Source organism: Chironomus tepperi, unplaced genomic scaffold (genome assembly GCF_022539635.2).
Source record: "Chironomus tepperi strain 1889 unplaced genomic scaffold, CSIRO-AGI_Ctep_v1 contig_472, whole genome shotgun sequence".
Taxonomy (NCBI): Eukaryota; Metazoa; Arthropoda; class Insecta; order Diptera; family Chironomidae; genus Chironomus; species Chironomus tepperi.
Genome location: NW_027226594.1, coordinates 1,488,685 through 1,506,360, shown reverse-complemented (window position 1 = coordinate 1,506,360; position 17,676 = coordinate 1,488,685). Strand labels below are relative to the sequence as shown.

Genomic DNA, 17,676 nt, shown 5'->3' with positions numbered 1-17,676 from the left:
TCTACAACTAGTTTTTGACTACAAGAAATCATATAAATGTCCAACATATCATAATAAATACAATTTCAAAGAGATTCAGCTTTAAAATCATAAATCTTTTTCATTTAAAACTTCAATGATAATTTTATGCAGATCCACTCCAAATTGTACAAATTTACAATCCTAAATAAACTAAATTATATCCTAAACTTCAACAATCACTGCCCAACTACTCTTCACAGCCACTTAGTCTTCCTTATATGCCCAATATCAACAATAATTTCATCAGCAACTTCACTTTAAATTGAAATTTTTGTTCTGAAATTCCTGGAAATTTCCTCATCATATAAAAAAATTTAATTTTCCTTTTCCAAAAAATAAAAGAAAATTTTAATTGAAAATAAACAAGAAAAAAAAATTTTCCTTCGTCAACTAAAAAATATTTTTTCAATACTGAACAATATTGAAAATACAAACAGTCAATGAGAAATTTCCCTCAAAATTTTCCGCTCTCGAGAGTTCCCAAACGCACACATCCATAAAGACACAGTTGTTTGTACAGGCAAAGAAAAACATTTTCTTTTCTATTTCATCACGTCGGAGATTTTTGTCAATTTTTTTTTTGTGTTTTTTCGAATTCTCTTTCTGTTTTGTTTTCGAACAGCCGCCATTTCTCTTATAATATTTTTCATTAAGCAACGCCCATCGTTTGTTGCTTCCTTTTGTTTCTTTATAGCACAGATCAGATACGTTTTGGTTATAGAATGTGTTGGATGTGTTGGGAAAATTGAATTGAACGAATTTTGGAATTTATTTTTGTATGAAATGTTTTAGTTTGTTGGCAGTAAGTTTTGTGGTTGATATATTGCTGAATTTTCTAATTTTGTTGAAGATTTGAGCAATTTTTTAAGAGTTTTTAACAAATTTTAAGAGTTTTTCAATATTTTTGAATGTTTAAAATTGAATTGAAATTCAAATTTAAATCTTTGAAGACTTTTTGACAATTTTTAAACAGATTCTAACAAAGAATCATCAAAATAGACTTAAAACCATCAAAATTCATCAATAAACCTTCCAAAACTAACTTAAATTCAAATTTTACAAAGAATTCAAACTTAAAAATTCAAATTTTCAAAGAATTCAAACCAAAAAGATTTCAAATTTTTCCACAAAATTTCCTTTACCTCGTCACTCCATCCTCATCCACGTCGGCATCCAAATTCAAAAACAAAAAAAAAATTTCATCTATCTATCCACAAATATTGCCGTTCCTTTCTACCCCATACAATTTCGAAAAAACAATATTTTTCCGAAACCTGAGAAGCAATGATTCGCTGCATTTCCCCTACAATTCTACACGATATAGAATACACATACGACTGTATATTGTGCTAGTTCGGCTGTATGAACACACTGATCGTTCTCTGTTCTTTCACAACTACACATTTCTGGTCTAGTAAATGATAAACACACATTTTATATTGCTTTTTTTTTTCTTTATCAAAATAAGTTAGGTTTGGAAGTTTTTCTGTCAGTTTTAAAATTCAATTCATTGCGTAAACTCGCGCGTGTATAATTAAATCGGAGAAAAAAATATTCTTTGTGACAAGAAACGGCGGCAAATGAAAGTTTGATGAATATTGACGAATTTGATGGATAAATTGCGAGATTGTTGAAATAAATTGAAAGATTTTCAAAGTTTACTGAGATTTTAATTTGAAAAATTCAAATTTAAGTTGAAAATTGAAAGATTCTTCAAATTTGAGCAAAAAAATTGAAAGATTCTTGAAAATTGCCACAAAACAATTCAAAATTGACAAAAAAGGAACAAAAAATCTCAAAAAAAGGAAACGCAACAGTGTGTCTAAAAAAAATATCAAAAACGTGCTTCATCCAAGTCAAATTACTTAACATATTTCGAAAATAAGATAACATCCAGCAGTAGTAGGAACGTCAAGCAGCAGCATCAGCAGCAGCATCGAGAGACAGGGGAGGGGAGAGTAGTGTTGTTCATAAAATGTGTTAGTGTGTTCAATGAACATAAATTTTTATGCTTAAAAAGAGCATCAAGGAGGAAAAAAATAAAGTTATAGTCTTTGTGTGTATCCGAAATAAAAAGAGGAATAACAAAAAGAGATAGAAGACAGAGAAAGTTGCGTTAGGGAAGGAAAAGGACAAAAAAAAAAGGAAAATAACAAACACATCGTTCTACAAATCAAATTGTAATGATGAATATATCGCGACCAGCCTCTCAACATCATCATTACAAGAATATCAACCCGACAAAAGCGAGTTAGTTGTGCCGGGTAGCATAAAAAAAAGAAAAAAAAATATAAAGGAATTATTAGTGATTTATATATACTTGAGTGAAGTTAAGACCGGGTTAATTCTCTTTTAAGACTTTACACTTTTTTCTCTCCGTTTTTTGTGTCCTCGTTTGTGATTTTTTTTTTGTTGTTGCTTTTTTGCAATCAAAATCAACTTCTATGCGTAAACGGATTTGTGGATTTGTGGATCAGACATAACAGTTTATTTACTTTTTTTTGTTTATTGCTGTTATATACATATGATATGGAATCAATGTGTGTGACATAATTGTGCGGTATATCCAGTGTCCTTAAAAATAATTATTATTAAAGGTTGCGGACGATTCAAGCCTTTAATTATCGGAACTAATAAAAAAATAATTTTTTTTTTCACACACGCAAATTTCAAGTTAGCGACGGACCTAAAAATGAATGTGTGAATGAAAATTCTTTATAAATATATTTTTTTGATATAAGCTTGTGCACGTACACAAGATAGAAGACGAAAAAGAAGTAGAAAAAAATATCGAGACTATAAATTAGTGCTAACATAGCCATTTAGTGAATTAAATTCATTTCAATTCTGGATCAAATTAATGTAAGTAGAAAAAAATCCATATACACAGTGTGAATGTCAATGAATTGATGATATCATCATGTAGGATTAAGGATTTAAAGCTACGAGAGAAATTATATATATGAGAAAGTGATGTGACTTATTTATTTGCTTGGGAGCTTAATTGTTAGACTCAAAAATTTGTGGCTTTCATAATTTAATTTGAGACTTTTATGTCCAATTTATGTTTTGTTGACGATAATTAGCATTTGATAGATGCTTTGCAAAATCCTTTGATGATTATTTGATTCTAAAGGATTAAAATTTTTAAAAGAAATTTGTTTTTAAGAAATTTTTGAAATTTGAATTTTTTAAAACAATTTTTTGAGATTTTAAAGAATTTTCTAATTTTATTATCAATCAAAATATGAAATATGCAGCGGTAAATTGATGATTATTGAGGAATTTCGACAATTTTTGATGATTTTTTCAAAGAAAAATGAAATTTTTTTGAATCAAAATTGTTAATTTGATATGATTTATTGAATTGACCTAAATTTTCATAATTTTAAGTTTTGTAAGATTGTATCAAACTTTAATATGGACAAAAACTATAGTTATTGTTTAGTTCTTGCTTAATTTCATAATATATGTAGCGTAAAAAGCTTATAAAAAACTTATAAAAAATAGAAGCAAATCATCTCAAATTGTTTATTTTGAACTTTTTATTCTTCAAATTTGAATATTCAATATTCAGTTTATTTAAATTAATTAATTTAATATTCATAACTCGAACTCTGATTCTGTATGAAAAAGTTGACTCAATTCGTTTAAGATTCCATACAAAACTCAAATGCTATGTTCAAATGTTCAATACTTTTGAATTCTTCAAAGTTCGAATTTAGATCAAATATTAAAAATTCTTTTAAAAAGTTAATGATTCATAAAGACTCTTAGAATTTCTCTGCAAAATTCATTTTCTTTATCAAAGTTCAATTAACAAATAGAATTTCCGACAAAATTGAAATCTTAAAAATTCATTTGTCAATATTTCAAAAATTAATTTTTATCAAAATTCAAACTCAAAATAAAACTTCTGAAAATTTAAAAATTTCAAAAATTAATTTTTAAAGTCCAAACAAAAAACGTGATAAAAAGGCCGTGAATTTCCCATTCATGTATAAACTTAAAAAATCTAAGTAACCACAGATTACATTGACTATTTTTATCTAATCCATCTTATCTTTAAACTTTAATCACATTAGATACTAATATGTCTAAAAAAGTAGTTTATGCAATACTATTTATCAAAAAAAGGGTTTTAATGCGTCAAAGTATGAAGCTTGAATTAGTGTTTTTGGTTGGTTTGAAAAAGTTTTGAGATATTTGATATATCTGATTAAAAATTTGTATTTTAAAAGGATTTTTGAATTTTTAAACATAAAAAAGTTAACTTTTTTGGTTATTTACTGCTTTATATTGACTTTATCTCTATTTAATTGAATGAATTAAGTTTAATATTAGAAATAGTGAATGGAGATTTGAATTAAAACGAAGAAAATTTAACTTTTAAAGTCAAAACAGTAAGATTTTCAATTTTCTGCTCTCAATTGGTTATCGGGCCGCAAAACAAGTTCTTAACTTGCATTTCTTGACTTCTGCCTTGCAGTCTTGAACTAATCCAAGCTCAAAACATAAACAAAAATTCAAATTAAGTCCTAAATTAAAATTCACTTAAAATTTCATAAAAATAGAAATTCCTTCAATAAAAATTTCCAATGATTCAAAGTTCAATTCCCCATTTTTTCCCAGTAAAAACTAATTTTTAAATAAACAACAACACTCATGGCTGACACATTTACTCATATCGCATTCTTAAAATTTTAAGTCGCAAAAAAAAAATCCTCAGAAATTTCATTCGCTCTCTTCTAAAGTTTTTTTCAATCCCGATTATCTCTTAACTTTATCAATATCTTATCCGTTTATCAGTGCAAAATTATGAATTGACACGAAATAAAAAATTTTTTATATTAAATTTTTCGGAGAAAAATTATTTCTAGTCTTAACTCTAATTAATGTTGTGTGATTCTTGAAGTATATTTTCTTGACTACTTCTTATTTAATTATATTTTATTGACTTTTGAGAGACGCGTCTGAGTTATTAAATTTTTCACGAGTATTAGAGTCGATGGATGATTAAATGGGCAAATATTTGAGGTTATGTGAGGTTGTGGAGTGATGGTGCTGGTGATTGTTGATGAGATGTTGCAATGGCTCAAGTGACAAAGATGAAGAAGCTTCCGTCAAAGAGCTGGTATGGCGTTTGGCGTCTAAATGGCTTCCATAAATAAGAGGCCTTCATATGGTGCTAATAAAAGAGGTTTAGCGGAACCTGGAAGTTCCGTTGCGGAACTTTTTTCATTTGTTTCGCTCGGGTGGATGTCATGTCAAGTAGTATGTGCTACACATCTTAAGTAAATCAAGATTTCTGATGAATTCTTTAGAAAATCTCAAATTTTCCAATAAATTCTTCAATTTTGAATCAAAACTTTACTTAAATTCCCCAAACATCCACAAAATATAACTTCAATTCCATTGCTCTAATTCCACCAATCTCATTCATAACTTGACCATAAAATCACCCCAAAAACATCTTATTCAAGTTCAAACATCCAAAAATGAAATCCATAAATTCCAATCTTGAATTCTATGTACACATAGCATCCAAAGTAGTAGACACACATCTACTTATCTACATATTAAGCCATTATCATCATCGTCAACATCAACATAATGCCAATAATAATAAGTGTGTCTCCGTTGCCTTTACTTTCACTCTTTAAGAATGTAGCAGAGAGAAGCAAAAGAAATAAGAACATAAATGTGTGTGATCCCATTAAAATCCCATTCGAATTATCGATTTTTTTTTGCTGCTGCTCTCCTTCTTTTACACATTTGATAATGTCATAAAAACTTCCTCGCCATTCACAGACGATTCTTGTGTGTGTTTGTGTATGCTGTTGATGGAGCAAAAATGGCAAAAAAGGAGGAAAATTTGATGGAAAAGATGTAATTGAAGAAAAATTTCATTAGAAAAGAATGGATGTGGGATGGAAATGGTTGATTTTAGAGTTAAAATGTTGGTTGAACGCATTGAAAATTTTAACGGTTTTTTGGAAATTTGAATATTGAAGGGCTTGAAAATAAGAGCAAAAATTTATCAGTTTTAAGAATTTTTATTGAATATTTACTTTGATAGACCGAATTAAAACAATGTTGAAGCATATTAAGGTAGTAAAAAGCAGCAATAAACTAAAAAAAAATAGTTTTTAGCAAAACTCGTCCCAAAAGTCCAAAAAATCATATACAAATCAATTTTAAGTAAATAAAAATTTTCAACGTTTTTTGCTAATTTGAATTTTGAAGGGTTTGAAATTAAAATAAAACATGATGGAATTCATCAGTTTTAAGAATTTTTATTGAATATTTCTTCAAATAGATCGAATTAAAACATAATTAAACAGTCTTTAAGTAGTAAAAAGCAGCAACAGCTTAAAAATCAATAGTTTCAAGCTCAACTAGCTCCCCAAAGTCAGAATAAATCAATTCTAACCTTAAGTCAAACGAGTTGATCACCCAAAATGAAGAAGAAAGCTTCCCATAATCTTATGAAAAATGCACTGGCAAAAAAAGACACACAAATATGAATTGAAAGCACAGATGGTGAAGATGGAAAGGAAGAGATTATTAGCTTTTGATGGGCGCACCATAATATCGATTTTTCTGTTCTTCATCTCTTCTTCTTCCTATTCCAAAAAAAAGGTTTATTAAAACAGCAGATAACAAAAAAACAGATGAAGGAAACTTTGTTCTTCTTCTTTTTTCGTGTTCGTGCAAAAAAAAGTCTTCATACGTAGGATACACAGAGATAAATAGATAGACAGACCTTCCTGACGCCATTACAATAAAATTATAATTTATTATTGTAGCAAGTGGAGGAAAAAAAAATGTTTTTTTTCTTTCTTTTTGCTTCTCTGTGTTCTATCTAGTCACATTGAGTGTTGCTTGGGGATTCATATTACACACATTGAGTGCCACACTCGAGCGGATCTTTTTTCATTCTTTTGCAATTATTTAAATTTGAAAATATGTTGAGAGTTGAGAAAAGAAACAATTTTTATAGGAAAATTTTCAGAGTTTTTTTTTGCTGTTTTTTTTGCGACTGATGTGCTTTAAAAGGCAGACAATTTAATATGTCGGGAGAAGTTTTATTTTGAGAGGTTCTTTTGTTGGGTTGGAATTTTATTATTGTCGAGAAATCACGTAAATTATAAGACAGAAAGAAGTATTTTTGTTATGGAATGAAAATGGGAAATATTGAATAAGAACATGAATATGTCATGACTGCATTTTTGCCAATTTTAGACTTTGTAGCTTGAAAACTTGAATACGAGATTGGATTTGGGTTGATATTGTGCCAATTTTAAGAAATTGTGGGAACTTGCACAACACAATGCGAAAGTGACTAAGTAGGGATTTAGGAACCATTAGTAGCCAAATCTATCAATGATAGAATAAAGTCTTATTGCCTGAGTGGTTATACAACATAGAAGACAGTCAAATTCAACCCTTTCTATTCTAAAACCAAAGGTTCAATTCCCACCAGAGACACATATTTATCTCAATCATACCAAACAAGACTGTCAACATGACTATGAAAATTAGTAAAAATAATTGAAATTTAAGAAATATTGTTTACTGCTAATAAGTTTCAAGTCTCAAGGGACAATCTTTTGATCTCACTTCATATTTCAATAGAAATCACACGAATTAAATTTCAAATCTGATTACACACAGTTGAAAAGATTACACAAGTTATGCACGTGCAGCTTCACAAAATAAACAAAGCAATTGCAAATGCTTTTTTCTAAATGTTCTAAAGTGATGGGTAAATAAAGTAGAGAAGAATAGGAAAACTCCCACAAAAATTAGAATTTTGTATGTAATCTGTTGATTGATTTGGAAGTTCTAATGTAAGATTCTGAGCGATGCAAATGAAGAAAGGCTCATTTAAAGGAAGCGAAAATGAAGCAGTTTTTATATAATCGGCTAACCCAAATAGCAAAAGTAGGTTAATCTATCAAAAATCCGGCACCAGGTTAGCGTGACTCTGACTTGGTACCGAATTTGGCTTTCATCCGGATGTCAATCTGATGCCGAATTTTGGATCAATTAACTGGCTTTTGCTGTTTTTCGCAGGTTGCCGCGTGAATGGAAAAACATCAAAATTTCAATTTACCGCATGATTTCGCCCTGGATAGTTTCAAACTTCCAAAATGCCAAGCACATAGCCAAAAAATTATCAAAAAGTAATGAACTCACTTTTTGCTAATAAAAAATCCCAAAAATTCAAATTTATCCCGATTAAATCAACAAAACTATTGCAAAACTCTGCAAAAAAAGATTCATCCAAAAAAATACCCTAAAATATTTGTAAATCCATCACACACATATTTGAGTATGATTGCATAATCAATGTTTACTATCAACAACGCAGAGAGATTTTTGGTCTTGAACATCATCAATGTCAATGCTATTATGGATTTACAGATGTAAAAACTGTAAACTATATGAAATATTAGCATTTTTTCATGTGAATTGGCTCACGTGTTGCGGAAATGTTTATTATTTTTTGGGGAATCGCAGATTAAATTTGAAAATTGAAGTCATAAATCAGTGATGGACAACCTTTTTTTCGCGGCATGCTCTTGTGGCAAGCCTCTATCGAAACCGCACAAGGTATACGGTTAATGGCAATTCCGAAAACTTTTGGCGACACAGTAGCCGTGACCCACAGGTTGCCCATCATTGCCATTAATATTGCCCAAAAAATTGAAAATTTCCATCAAGAAAAATTAATTTTCCCACTCGTAATTTGATTTTTAAATAAAAAAAATATTTCAGAATTCATAAGACATAAAACATACCACAACGATTCAAAAGAAAATTCATCAGAAATCCTCTTTTAATCTTTTGGTGATTAAAATATTATTCTGCAATGACTACTTTTGACCACTGTCTAATAAAAGAGATCAAATTGTTTGTAGAATGAGCTTATTTTTATGTGACTATATTTTCACTTTTTAACGCTAACAAAATTTTTATTTTTATGAGAATGAAAGAAAGGGAAGATTGAAGAAAGTCATGAGATTATTGTTGGAGTTTAGCGTGCGTTTTTGGATTGAATTTTGATTTTTGAGGAGTTTTAATGCACAAAATTCAAAATTTCATTTAAACGGTTTATGTAAATTTTAATTCTTGCACAATTCGAAGATGCAAAGGGTTTCAAAGAAGCAAAAATTCATAATTTCATTTTAACGGTTTTCTCAATTTTAAATTTTCTCATCACTTAAAGATGCGAAAAGTTTTAGAGAAGCAAGCATTTGTTTTTGTCAATTTTTAGTTAAATTTGTCAATTTTAATTAGTTAAAGCTTGATTACAGCCATCAAAATTCAATTGAACAATCAATAATGGTGAAATTAAGAGCAGCAGTCAGTTAAATACTCTTAAATTCTACTACTTATTTGTATTTTCCTCAACATTGCTAATAATTCATCAAACTTGTTTAAAAGTCTCAAGCAATAAAGAAGAATTTAAGGATGAAAACTGTAGATTTAAAGATCATAATAAGATATTTCTCTCGTAGGTGTAAACAATTTTCACATTTAAAATTTGATTTTAATAACAAAAATATTTATGGAAGTTTAAAGAAAGAAAAACAAAATTTTATTAATTTATTTACATTTTTCTCATCTATTTTAGACATTAACGGTGGCGACTACAACAGAACTCGGTAGCAAAAGTGTGAAAAACGCTTTTAAAGCTATTAACATCGGCTCATATCAGGAAGTGTTTCCATCATTTTATCCAATATCAATGATGGATCGAACGGGCCTCGATTCAATGTCCGACACTTCCGGCCTTTGTCTACAGGATTTGGTTGGCAATAATAATAACAACAATAATAATCCAACATCAAATGGTAGCATAACAACAAGTCAATCAAATTCAAATGATCACCTGCACAACCATCATCATCATCATATGGATGGAACATCAGTGAGTGTTTCATCAGCAATATCAAATATAATGTCACCAAGTGTCGGTTCAATTGGAAGTGGATTAACGTCAGGTCTTAGTCATTTGCATCATTCAACGCATCATGATTTATCCGGTCATCATCATCATCATCATATTACATCACCGCATACACCATCAGTTCTTCATGAACCGCTAGAAAAATTAAAATGTTAGTATGATTAATATCCTATTATTTTTTTTTTGGTATAAATCCTGTTCCGCGAAAATGCACCTAGCTATCTCCTAATATTGCAATCAATCATTACGGATGACTGAATGGATAAATGAATGCATGCATAACTTTTTAAGGGATATGAATGAGTTTAATTTACAAATCGGATCAAATTTGTTCTGCAAACAAATTCATTTTGTGATGCTTAATAATCAATTTGTAAACCTCCCCTACCTCCTAGTGACGTACGCAATGCATACACATAATGATATGCTCAATTTTTATTACATTCCTCACTCTCCTTGTGCATTTTTTGTCGTGTCGAAGCGTGATATGGAAATGATTTTTTATGAAGTGAAACTTCTTCCTATGTTTGTAATATTAGAGGGGTGATTAATTAGCCAGAACGCCGATGAAAAAACTTCTGTGTGACAAAAAAAAAATATTAAAGAATATTCAACAGGAACTCTCACTTCCAAGAGACATACTGAGTAGTAAAAAGAAGGCGTTCAAGATGAAATGATTTCAAGTCATGCATAAAAACGCATGGGAATGTAAATATGTAAAGAATCGAGAATTATTTATGACTTTCTTAACGAGAAGTCTGTTCTGTTCCTGATGATTAACCGAAAAAATTTGTTATTTGGAATTTGTCATAAAATTTATTTATTTTCCATTTAATTTTTTTTGATGAAGTGAGAATTGGGGCTAAGGTTATTAGGAAATTGGAGGGAATGTTTAGAAAGAAATGATGATTAGTTCCTATTGGTATTAAAGAAAGTAGCAGAAGGAATTGTTTTAACCAGAAAATTGGGCAGATTTCTTTGGTACTGTATAGCCCAGTGTTGTCCAAAGTGTGTGTTGCTGAACTTTCTTGGAATTGCCATGAATCACATGCCGTATGCGGTTTTGACTAACCAAAGTGTGGCCTCACAAAACAGTTTTTGCATCGATGGAACATCATCTGGAACAACATCTGTATTTTATCATACAAATACTTTAGAAATTGACTTCCGAATTCAATCCTTGATCGGCTCAGATTGAAATGCTGCAACTAAAGAGTCACGATTGCAACTAACTGATTGATATTCAACTGATCTGGCTCTAATTGTGATGCTTTAAACACAGTACCCGCTCGGTTATGTCGTTGCAACGTTTCAATCTTTGTCAATTGGTATCGCTTTCTTAACGAAATACAATTCATACTGGATTACACGACCAGAACAGCGTGCTTGCTAAGCCACCTTTACTTAGCCGTATTAAGGGAAGACATAAAGTGGTCTTGACGGCACCTTGATGGCTAATTTTTACGGCTCATTTTAACACTTAGGTTAGTTATCAAAAATGTTTATTGCTAATATCTTGAGGATACAGGGCAGATAATGAGGTCTTTTAGGCATAAGTATGACCATTAGTCGCAGTGACTAAAGTATCACAGTAGTCCAAATCATCCCAAAATACAAGAATTCATATTGAGTAATGAAATTGAATATTGACCTAGAAACAGGTTCGATTCCTATAGAATTGGTCTAATCTATGCTCAAATCTAATGCATTTGATACCTTAAACCTTGAAACTTATTTCAAATTCAAAATCAGATTCAATAATAACTTCTTAAACATCTTAATTCTGTCTTAAAACCAACAACAGCTGAACAAATCCTCTCCAGTAAATCTAATTCCTCCTCAAATGCCCTCACCAATATCCGAACAATCTTTATTTATTTATTTACACAAAAAACAACATAATTTCATTATTATCATCCTAAACTTGACACATCAACTTGAAATGTGATAGTTATTTGATGATTTTTCATGGGAATTTTTCGCACTTGTTGCGACCATGTTATTGTGCAACATCTATCAACGAAATACAACAACAAAAAAGAATTATGTTTCAAGCATGAGTTGCTGTTGAAATTCATTTATGTCAATTTTGACAATCCAAAAATTTGAATTATTTTCATTTTTAAATAATAAAAAGATAGAATAGGCAAGGGAGTCGAGGGTTGATGATAATAGTATTAATAATTGCATGCGCAATTTTTATGGGTACATAATCAGGTGTTACATCCATTCCAAAAAAAACAGTCCCAAATGTTGTATTAAAACCATATGTTGTGCCTGCTTTCTTATTTCCAGTGAAAGTGATCCTTTTTTAAGACATAAAGGAAGAGAGCAGCAATTTAGTCTGTGATGATGCCATAATGTCTAGGTCTACTTACATGCCTTCCTACTTTTTTTTTTGACCGCCGTGTACAACTTCCACGAATTATTTCATATTATTGAGAAAAAGGATCGACTTTGTTATTCGGAAATTGCTCAATTAGCTACCATATTGGTGTTGGATGTGCTGCTTTTGTCTCAATATCATTAACCATTATGATTTTTATTTGTACAAATAATAATAACCATCTGTATGAATAGAAATGAGACAATATGTCAGGAACTGTAAGTTATTGCATTGAAAAAGCAAATATTGGGATGAAATTAAGGAAGACAACAGCAGAAAAAAAAGTCATATCTCATGCCACAAAATAAAGACAAATTATTGCTGTATTTTTGTTCTGAAAAATAGATAGAGAAGTCGAGAGTGAGGAACAGTACAGCAGGGTTGAAATAAATAGTAATTTAAATTAACTTTTATTTGACAGTAAACAAATCTGAAAAGGGCAATATCTGCACACATCACTATTTACAACAAAAAAAAAGAAGATATAGAGGAGAATAACAAAAAAAAGGGAAAGATTGTGGTATTACAAGGAGGGGTGCAAAAACCAACTAAATGACTAACTGACTCACAATCGATGTGTAGAATAATTTGTTTTTGAAATTGGATGATGAAGTCAATGAGTTTAAGCGTTTTTTTTGGGATTGATGGGAATGGAAAGGTATTGTGATGTTAAAGAAGTGATTTATGTGGACGCTGCGGAATTAGAATCTAAAATTTGAAGTAAATTTTACTAGAATTTGATAATTTTACTGATTTAACAATGCTGTATGACTTTTTGATATTGTTGTTGATATCAAAATTCCTTTTAAGTAGTGAAAATGCGTATTGTATCGGTATTAAAGACTACAGTACTAAAGACACATAGCACTGAGATTGTTTGACAGGCTTCGTTATTGCTCTAAAAGTAAGACGCTGGTTCAAATCCCAATTTTGATATCACCTTACCGATACAGTCGTTTACACTGACAGTATTGAACTTAAAACTATTCAAAAATAAGTATCATCTGATCCTAACAGACAGTCAGTATATTCACCTAAATGAGAGTCCTCATGAGTACCCTTGAACAACAAGTGCTGCTAATTTGCAATATTGAATCTAAGTGCTCTAATTGACAGTATTGATCCTAAGCGTTGTCATTGACAGTATTGAACCTTGGGTTGAAGTTCCAAAAAAAATGATCATCTGAAATTAAGTCTTCAAAACCACCCAAACTGCACAATCCAACCACACTTCCATCACAGAAAACCCTCCGAAAATCCAACAAAATAATAAGAAAAAAAATCTCATTCGACTAGCGTTAATCTCATTGTTATAAAAGTTATCTATACTCACTTTGCATTCATCTATTAGTATTGTATCGGTTAAAGGGAACTTACAATGTACAAGAACATGGGCTAAATGATATAAATTATTATTCCATGCAATACACATCGTAGATGGTACGAAAAAAATCATTTGAAACTCATTTGCAATCATACTTTTAGTGCATTTAACCAAAATATAACCATAATCACCATTAAATATGCGTGAGGGGTTGCAGAAGGGATACAAGCTACAATATTAATGCATAAAAGAATGAGAAACAATAAAAATTGTTGAATAAATAAGCCATATGGGACCAATTTTACTCATCACTTACAAATTTAAATTTCTTCTCCTTTTTGCATGTCGATGTCACATCCAGTGAGGGACTTTATCGTCCAAAATGCTATAAAAATTAAAGTTTGATTAATTCATTAATGAATTAAATAGCTATTATAGTTTGGTGTCAAGCAATACATCTTCATATGTTCACATTATTGTTCCTCATTTTATATTTAGAGACACAAAAAATTGTCTACAAAATGAAATTCATAAAAAAAGGCAGTGTTCATCTCGCTGAATATCGTGACATGTGCAAGAATTTTATTTTTTATTTTATTATATTCAAGACAAAAAAGAACTCCGCCTTCCATCAACATTAAAAATGTTTTATTTTAATTTTGAAATTTGAATATAAATTTTTTTAGCAAAGTTTTTTTTTTTTTGGTTGTTGGGGGATTGATGGGTTGGTGTGTAGGCAGATTGTCTTGGTTATTAATGGGGTATATGAGGGGGGACACGAGGATACAGTTGGAAGTTGTGAGAGGTGCAGGAGAGAATTTAATGTTTAAGTTGGGGTTTTCAAAGCTCTACGGATGATTTATCTGGTGATACCATTTGATTTAAACCATGAACATTCCAAGAATTTTAATGTCTATTTTTGATAGTGAACATGTGGATCCTTAGAATTTAACACTATTTAACAAAAATTTCATGACAACATCTATAAAAACCAAGTTAGTTTCTTGTCAATTTCTATAAATTAGCTAAATTGACATAGTTGGGTAATAATTTCGTACTTTAGTATCCGAAAATTGCAATACTTGACCTAGCAGTCCTAGGTTCGAATCTCGGCAGATACAATTGTTATTTTTTGAATCAAACATATGATTCGGCTTTAAGAATGATTCAGATGGTAAACAATGATAGAAAAGGCAATTTCTGGCAAAAAAATCTGGCTCAATATCAACTCAATTGATCAGGCCTGTTCCGTACAGCCGAAATCAGCTCTAGCTTAAAAACAAGGTGTGGGCACAACTTCAATTCTAGCTCAAATCTTATCTGTTATACCAAATCAGAGTCCACTTTGTATTTACGAAGAACAGATCAATTGTGATCCATGACGTCCCATAGGTGTCGCCTGAAGCTGGCTTCCACTTGCCAATTTCCAATACCAAGTGCAACACTATCTCTATTCTATCAACAGTTTCCTTCCAAGAGTTCATTGGTACTCTGCAGTAAAACATGCATTCAGTTCCCCAGCATAACATACAATAACTTTCCAACTTTTTTCTCCATCATGAAATATTTTAAATAAAAGACCATAAAAAATATTGAGTAGCACCACCAGCTATGATAATATATTCATATTCCACATTATTATTGCACAATACATTATAGTCGAATATATAAAAAAAAAATTGAAAATATGAACAATATTGAAAACACAATTTTTCCGCACATGATGTCTATCATTGACTATCCCAAAACAGATGTTGCGAGAAATTACAACATCAATGAAAAATAAATCAAATTTTTCAGTTCTTCCCTGAAATTTTGCGGTATTTTTTTATTGCACTTTGCTCATTTTGTGTCTTTTTTTTTTTTCAAAAAAAAGGAAGGGTTCGAGTAAAAGGCTTTAAATATCAACCAAACAATATATCACAATGTTGAGGGTGACAAAAACAAAATTATTTGCGGTGTCTTTCCACTGCTGTTGTTGTGTCTAATTCGTAAGAGGAATCAAAACAAATAAATTAAACAATGAAATTGCAATAATTTTCCATTTCAATGAATTTTTATTGTCTCTTCTTCGTACGATCCATATGTGCGGTCATAGATCTCGTCATATGGATATTTAGAAAAAAAAGAAACTATCATAATAAATTACACACTTGGCAAAGCATCACATCCACAACAAAATATCCCTTTTTTTTCACACTGCAGTCAGTGCTGATTTTTTATTACCTTACGATAGAGTTTTTTGGCTGTTAGAAACAAAACACAGTTTTTTTTAACCATTTGCCAATGATTGTTGAAAAGGTTATCTCTATTCTATGCTGTATATAAACAGTAGAAATACACAGTCCATTGACAAATAGTAAAATGGCACTTTTGGGTGCTATTAAAAAACCAAATAGCTATTTTTTTTGTCTATCTAGTTTTTTTTTATGTGTTTTACTTTTTCATCCTTTCGACGAGTTGCTTATGACTGTATGCAATGTGAATTGATAAAAAAAATAAATAGAATTGGTGAAAGAGGATGTGAAGATTTGAGGTTTGATGATGAGTTTGAGGCGCATTTTTAATAAAAACATCAATTTCTATGTAAAATCATCAATAAATGTTGAAATTTTGGTGAAAATTGATCGATTAAGCACAAGTTCAGCTGGAAATGCATAATTTAGCAACGAATCAGTTGAAAATTGCTGAATTGAGCACAATATTACTTTTCCTGCTGAATCCAGCATCGTTTTAACTGAAAATTGTTGAATTCAACACAATTTCATCAAAAAATGCTGCAGTCAGCACAATATTAACAATAAATGTTGAATTCAGCTCAAAATCAGTTGAAAATTGCTGAATTCAGTAATATGTTTAAAAAATGCCGAATTCAGTACAAAATTTGTTTTAAAAATGCTGAATTCAGCAAATTTTATTTTAAAAATTGTTGCTAATCAAAGCTGAATAACATTGATTTGAGCTGAATAACATTGAGTTTAGCTGAATTACGTTGAGGTTAGTTGATCATTGCTAAATGATGCTTTGTTCAGCTAGATAACGCTGAATTTTGATGGGTTTAGCTAAATGAAAGTAAATTTGACTTAACAGACTTAAAATAAACAAAATAATTCTGACTAAAATTGAATAAGGCTGAAATGCACTGAAAAAAGCTAGTTCAGACTTAATCTCAGACAAAAACATTCGAAAAGATAGAATAAAGTTAAATTTAGTGATTAAAGTATACTTTAATAAGAACTCAAACATCACAAACAGGACAAACCACCCTCAATCCCATCCACAACCCTTTCAAAAATTCCAGTTCATTTAAAACAGCAATAACAAGTAATAGAAATAGCAAACATACAAGCAAAAAATAATATTATGACACATTTGTATCATTACAATATGATTGTAATCACATTGGATTTGTCCGATTGAATAGTTTGATGGCTCTTTTTATGTCGCCTTGTTGGATAATAAAAAAAATATATTTTTTTTGCACATCATTGAGAAATCATCATCAGATCATAATAATAATGACAAAAATCTGTTGTTATTTTTCAATTTCATCTTTCTTTTTTTTACTTCCATCAATTACTTCCATTACATAAAATAGAAATTGGATAATAGAATTTTTATGATAATTACTATATAGCGAAAATTGGCTTGAGATATGAAAATGAAGGGAATTTGATTAGGATGGGGGAAGATAATGGAAATTGAGAGCAGATTTTTGTGGATTTTGAAGGGATTTCTTTGTTTGTGATTTAATCTGAGTATTCCTCTTTGGGTATATGGGGTTATACCTCATTTATTGTCTCGCAGTACTCGAAGTCTCGACTTTAAGCTCTACTAAACTGAAGAGAAGCTCATTGCCGTATTTAGAGTATGTCAAAAATTTGTTGTTTCTGTTTAAGACTTCTTCCTAGTAAGGAATTAATTATTTAATTCGCTTAACGTACAGATCAATTGTGATTCATGGCC

At 30.2% G+C, this 17,676-nt stretch overlaps 1 protein-coding gene across 1 annotated transcript in view; it reads left to right on the top strand.

Annotated features, from left to right (window-relative positions):
• Positions 1-1,531: 1,531 nt before the first annotated feature.
• The window catches only part of Ptx1 (pituitary homeobox homolog Ptx1), a 35,449-nt gene continuing 19,304 nt past the window's right edge, over positions 1,532-17,676 (top strand). Inside the window, exons 1-2 of the mRNA XM_070651999.1 lie at positions 1,532-2,883; positions 9,665-10,151. Coding sequence (XP_070508100.1) covers positions 9,779-10,151 — 373 coding nt within the window. The 5' untranslated portion in view covers positions 1,532-2,883; positions 9,665-9,778. The remainder of the gene's footprint in view (positions 2,884-9,664; positions 10,152-17,676) is intronic.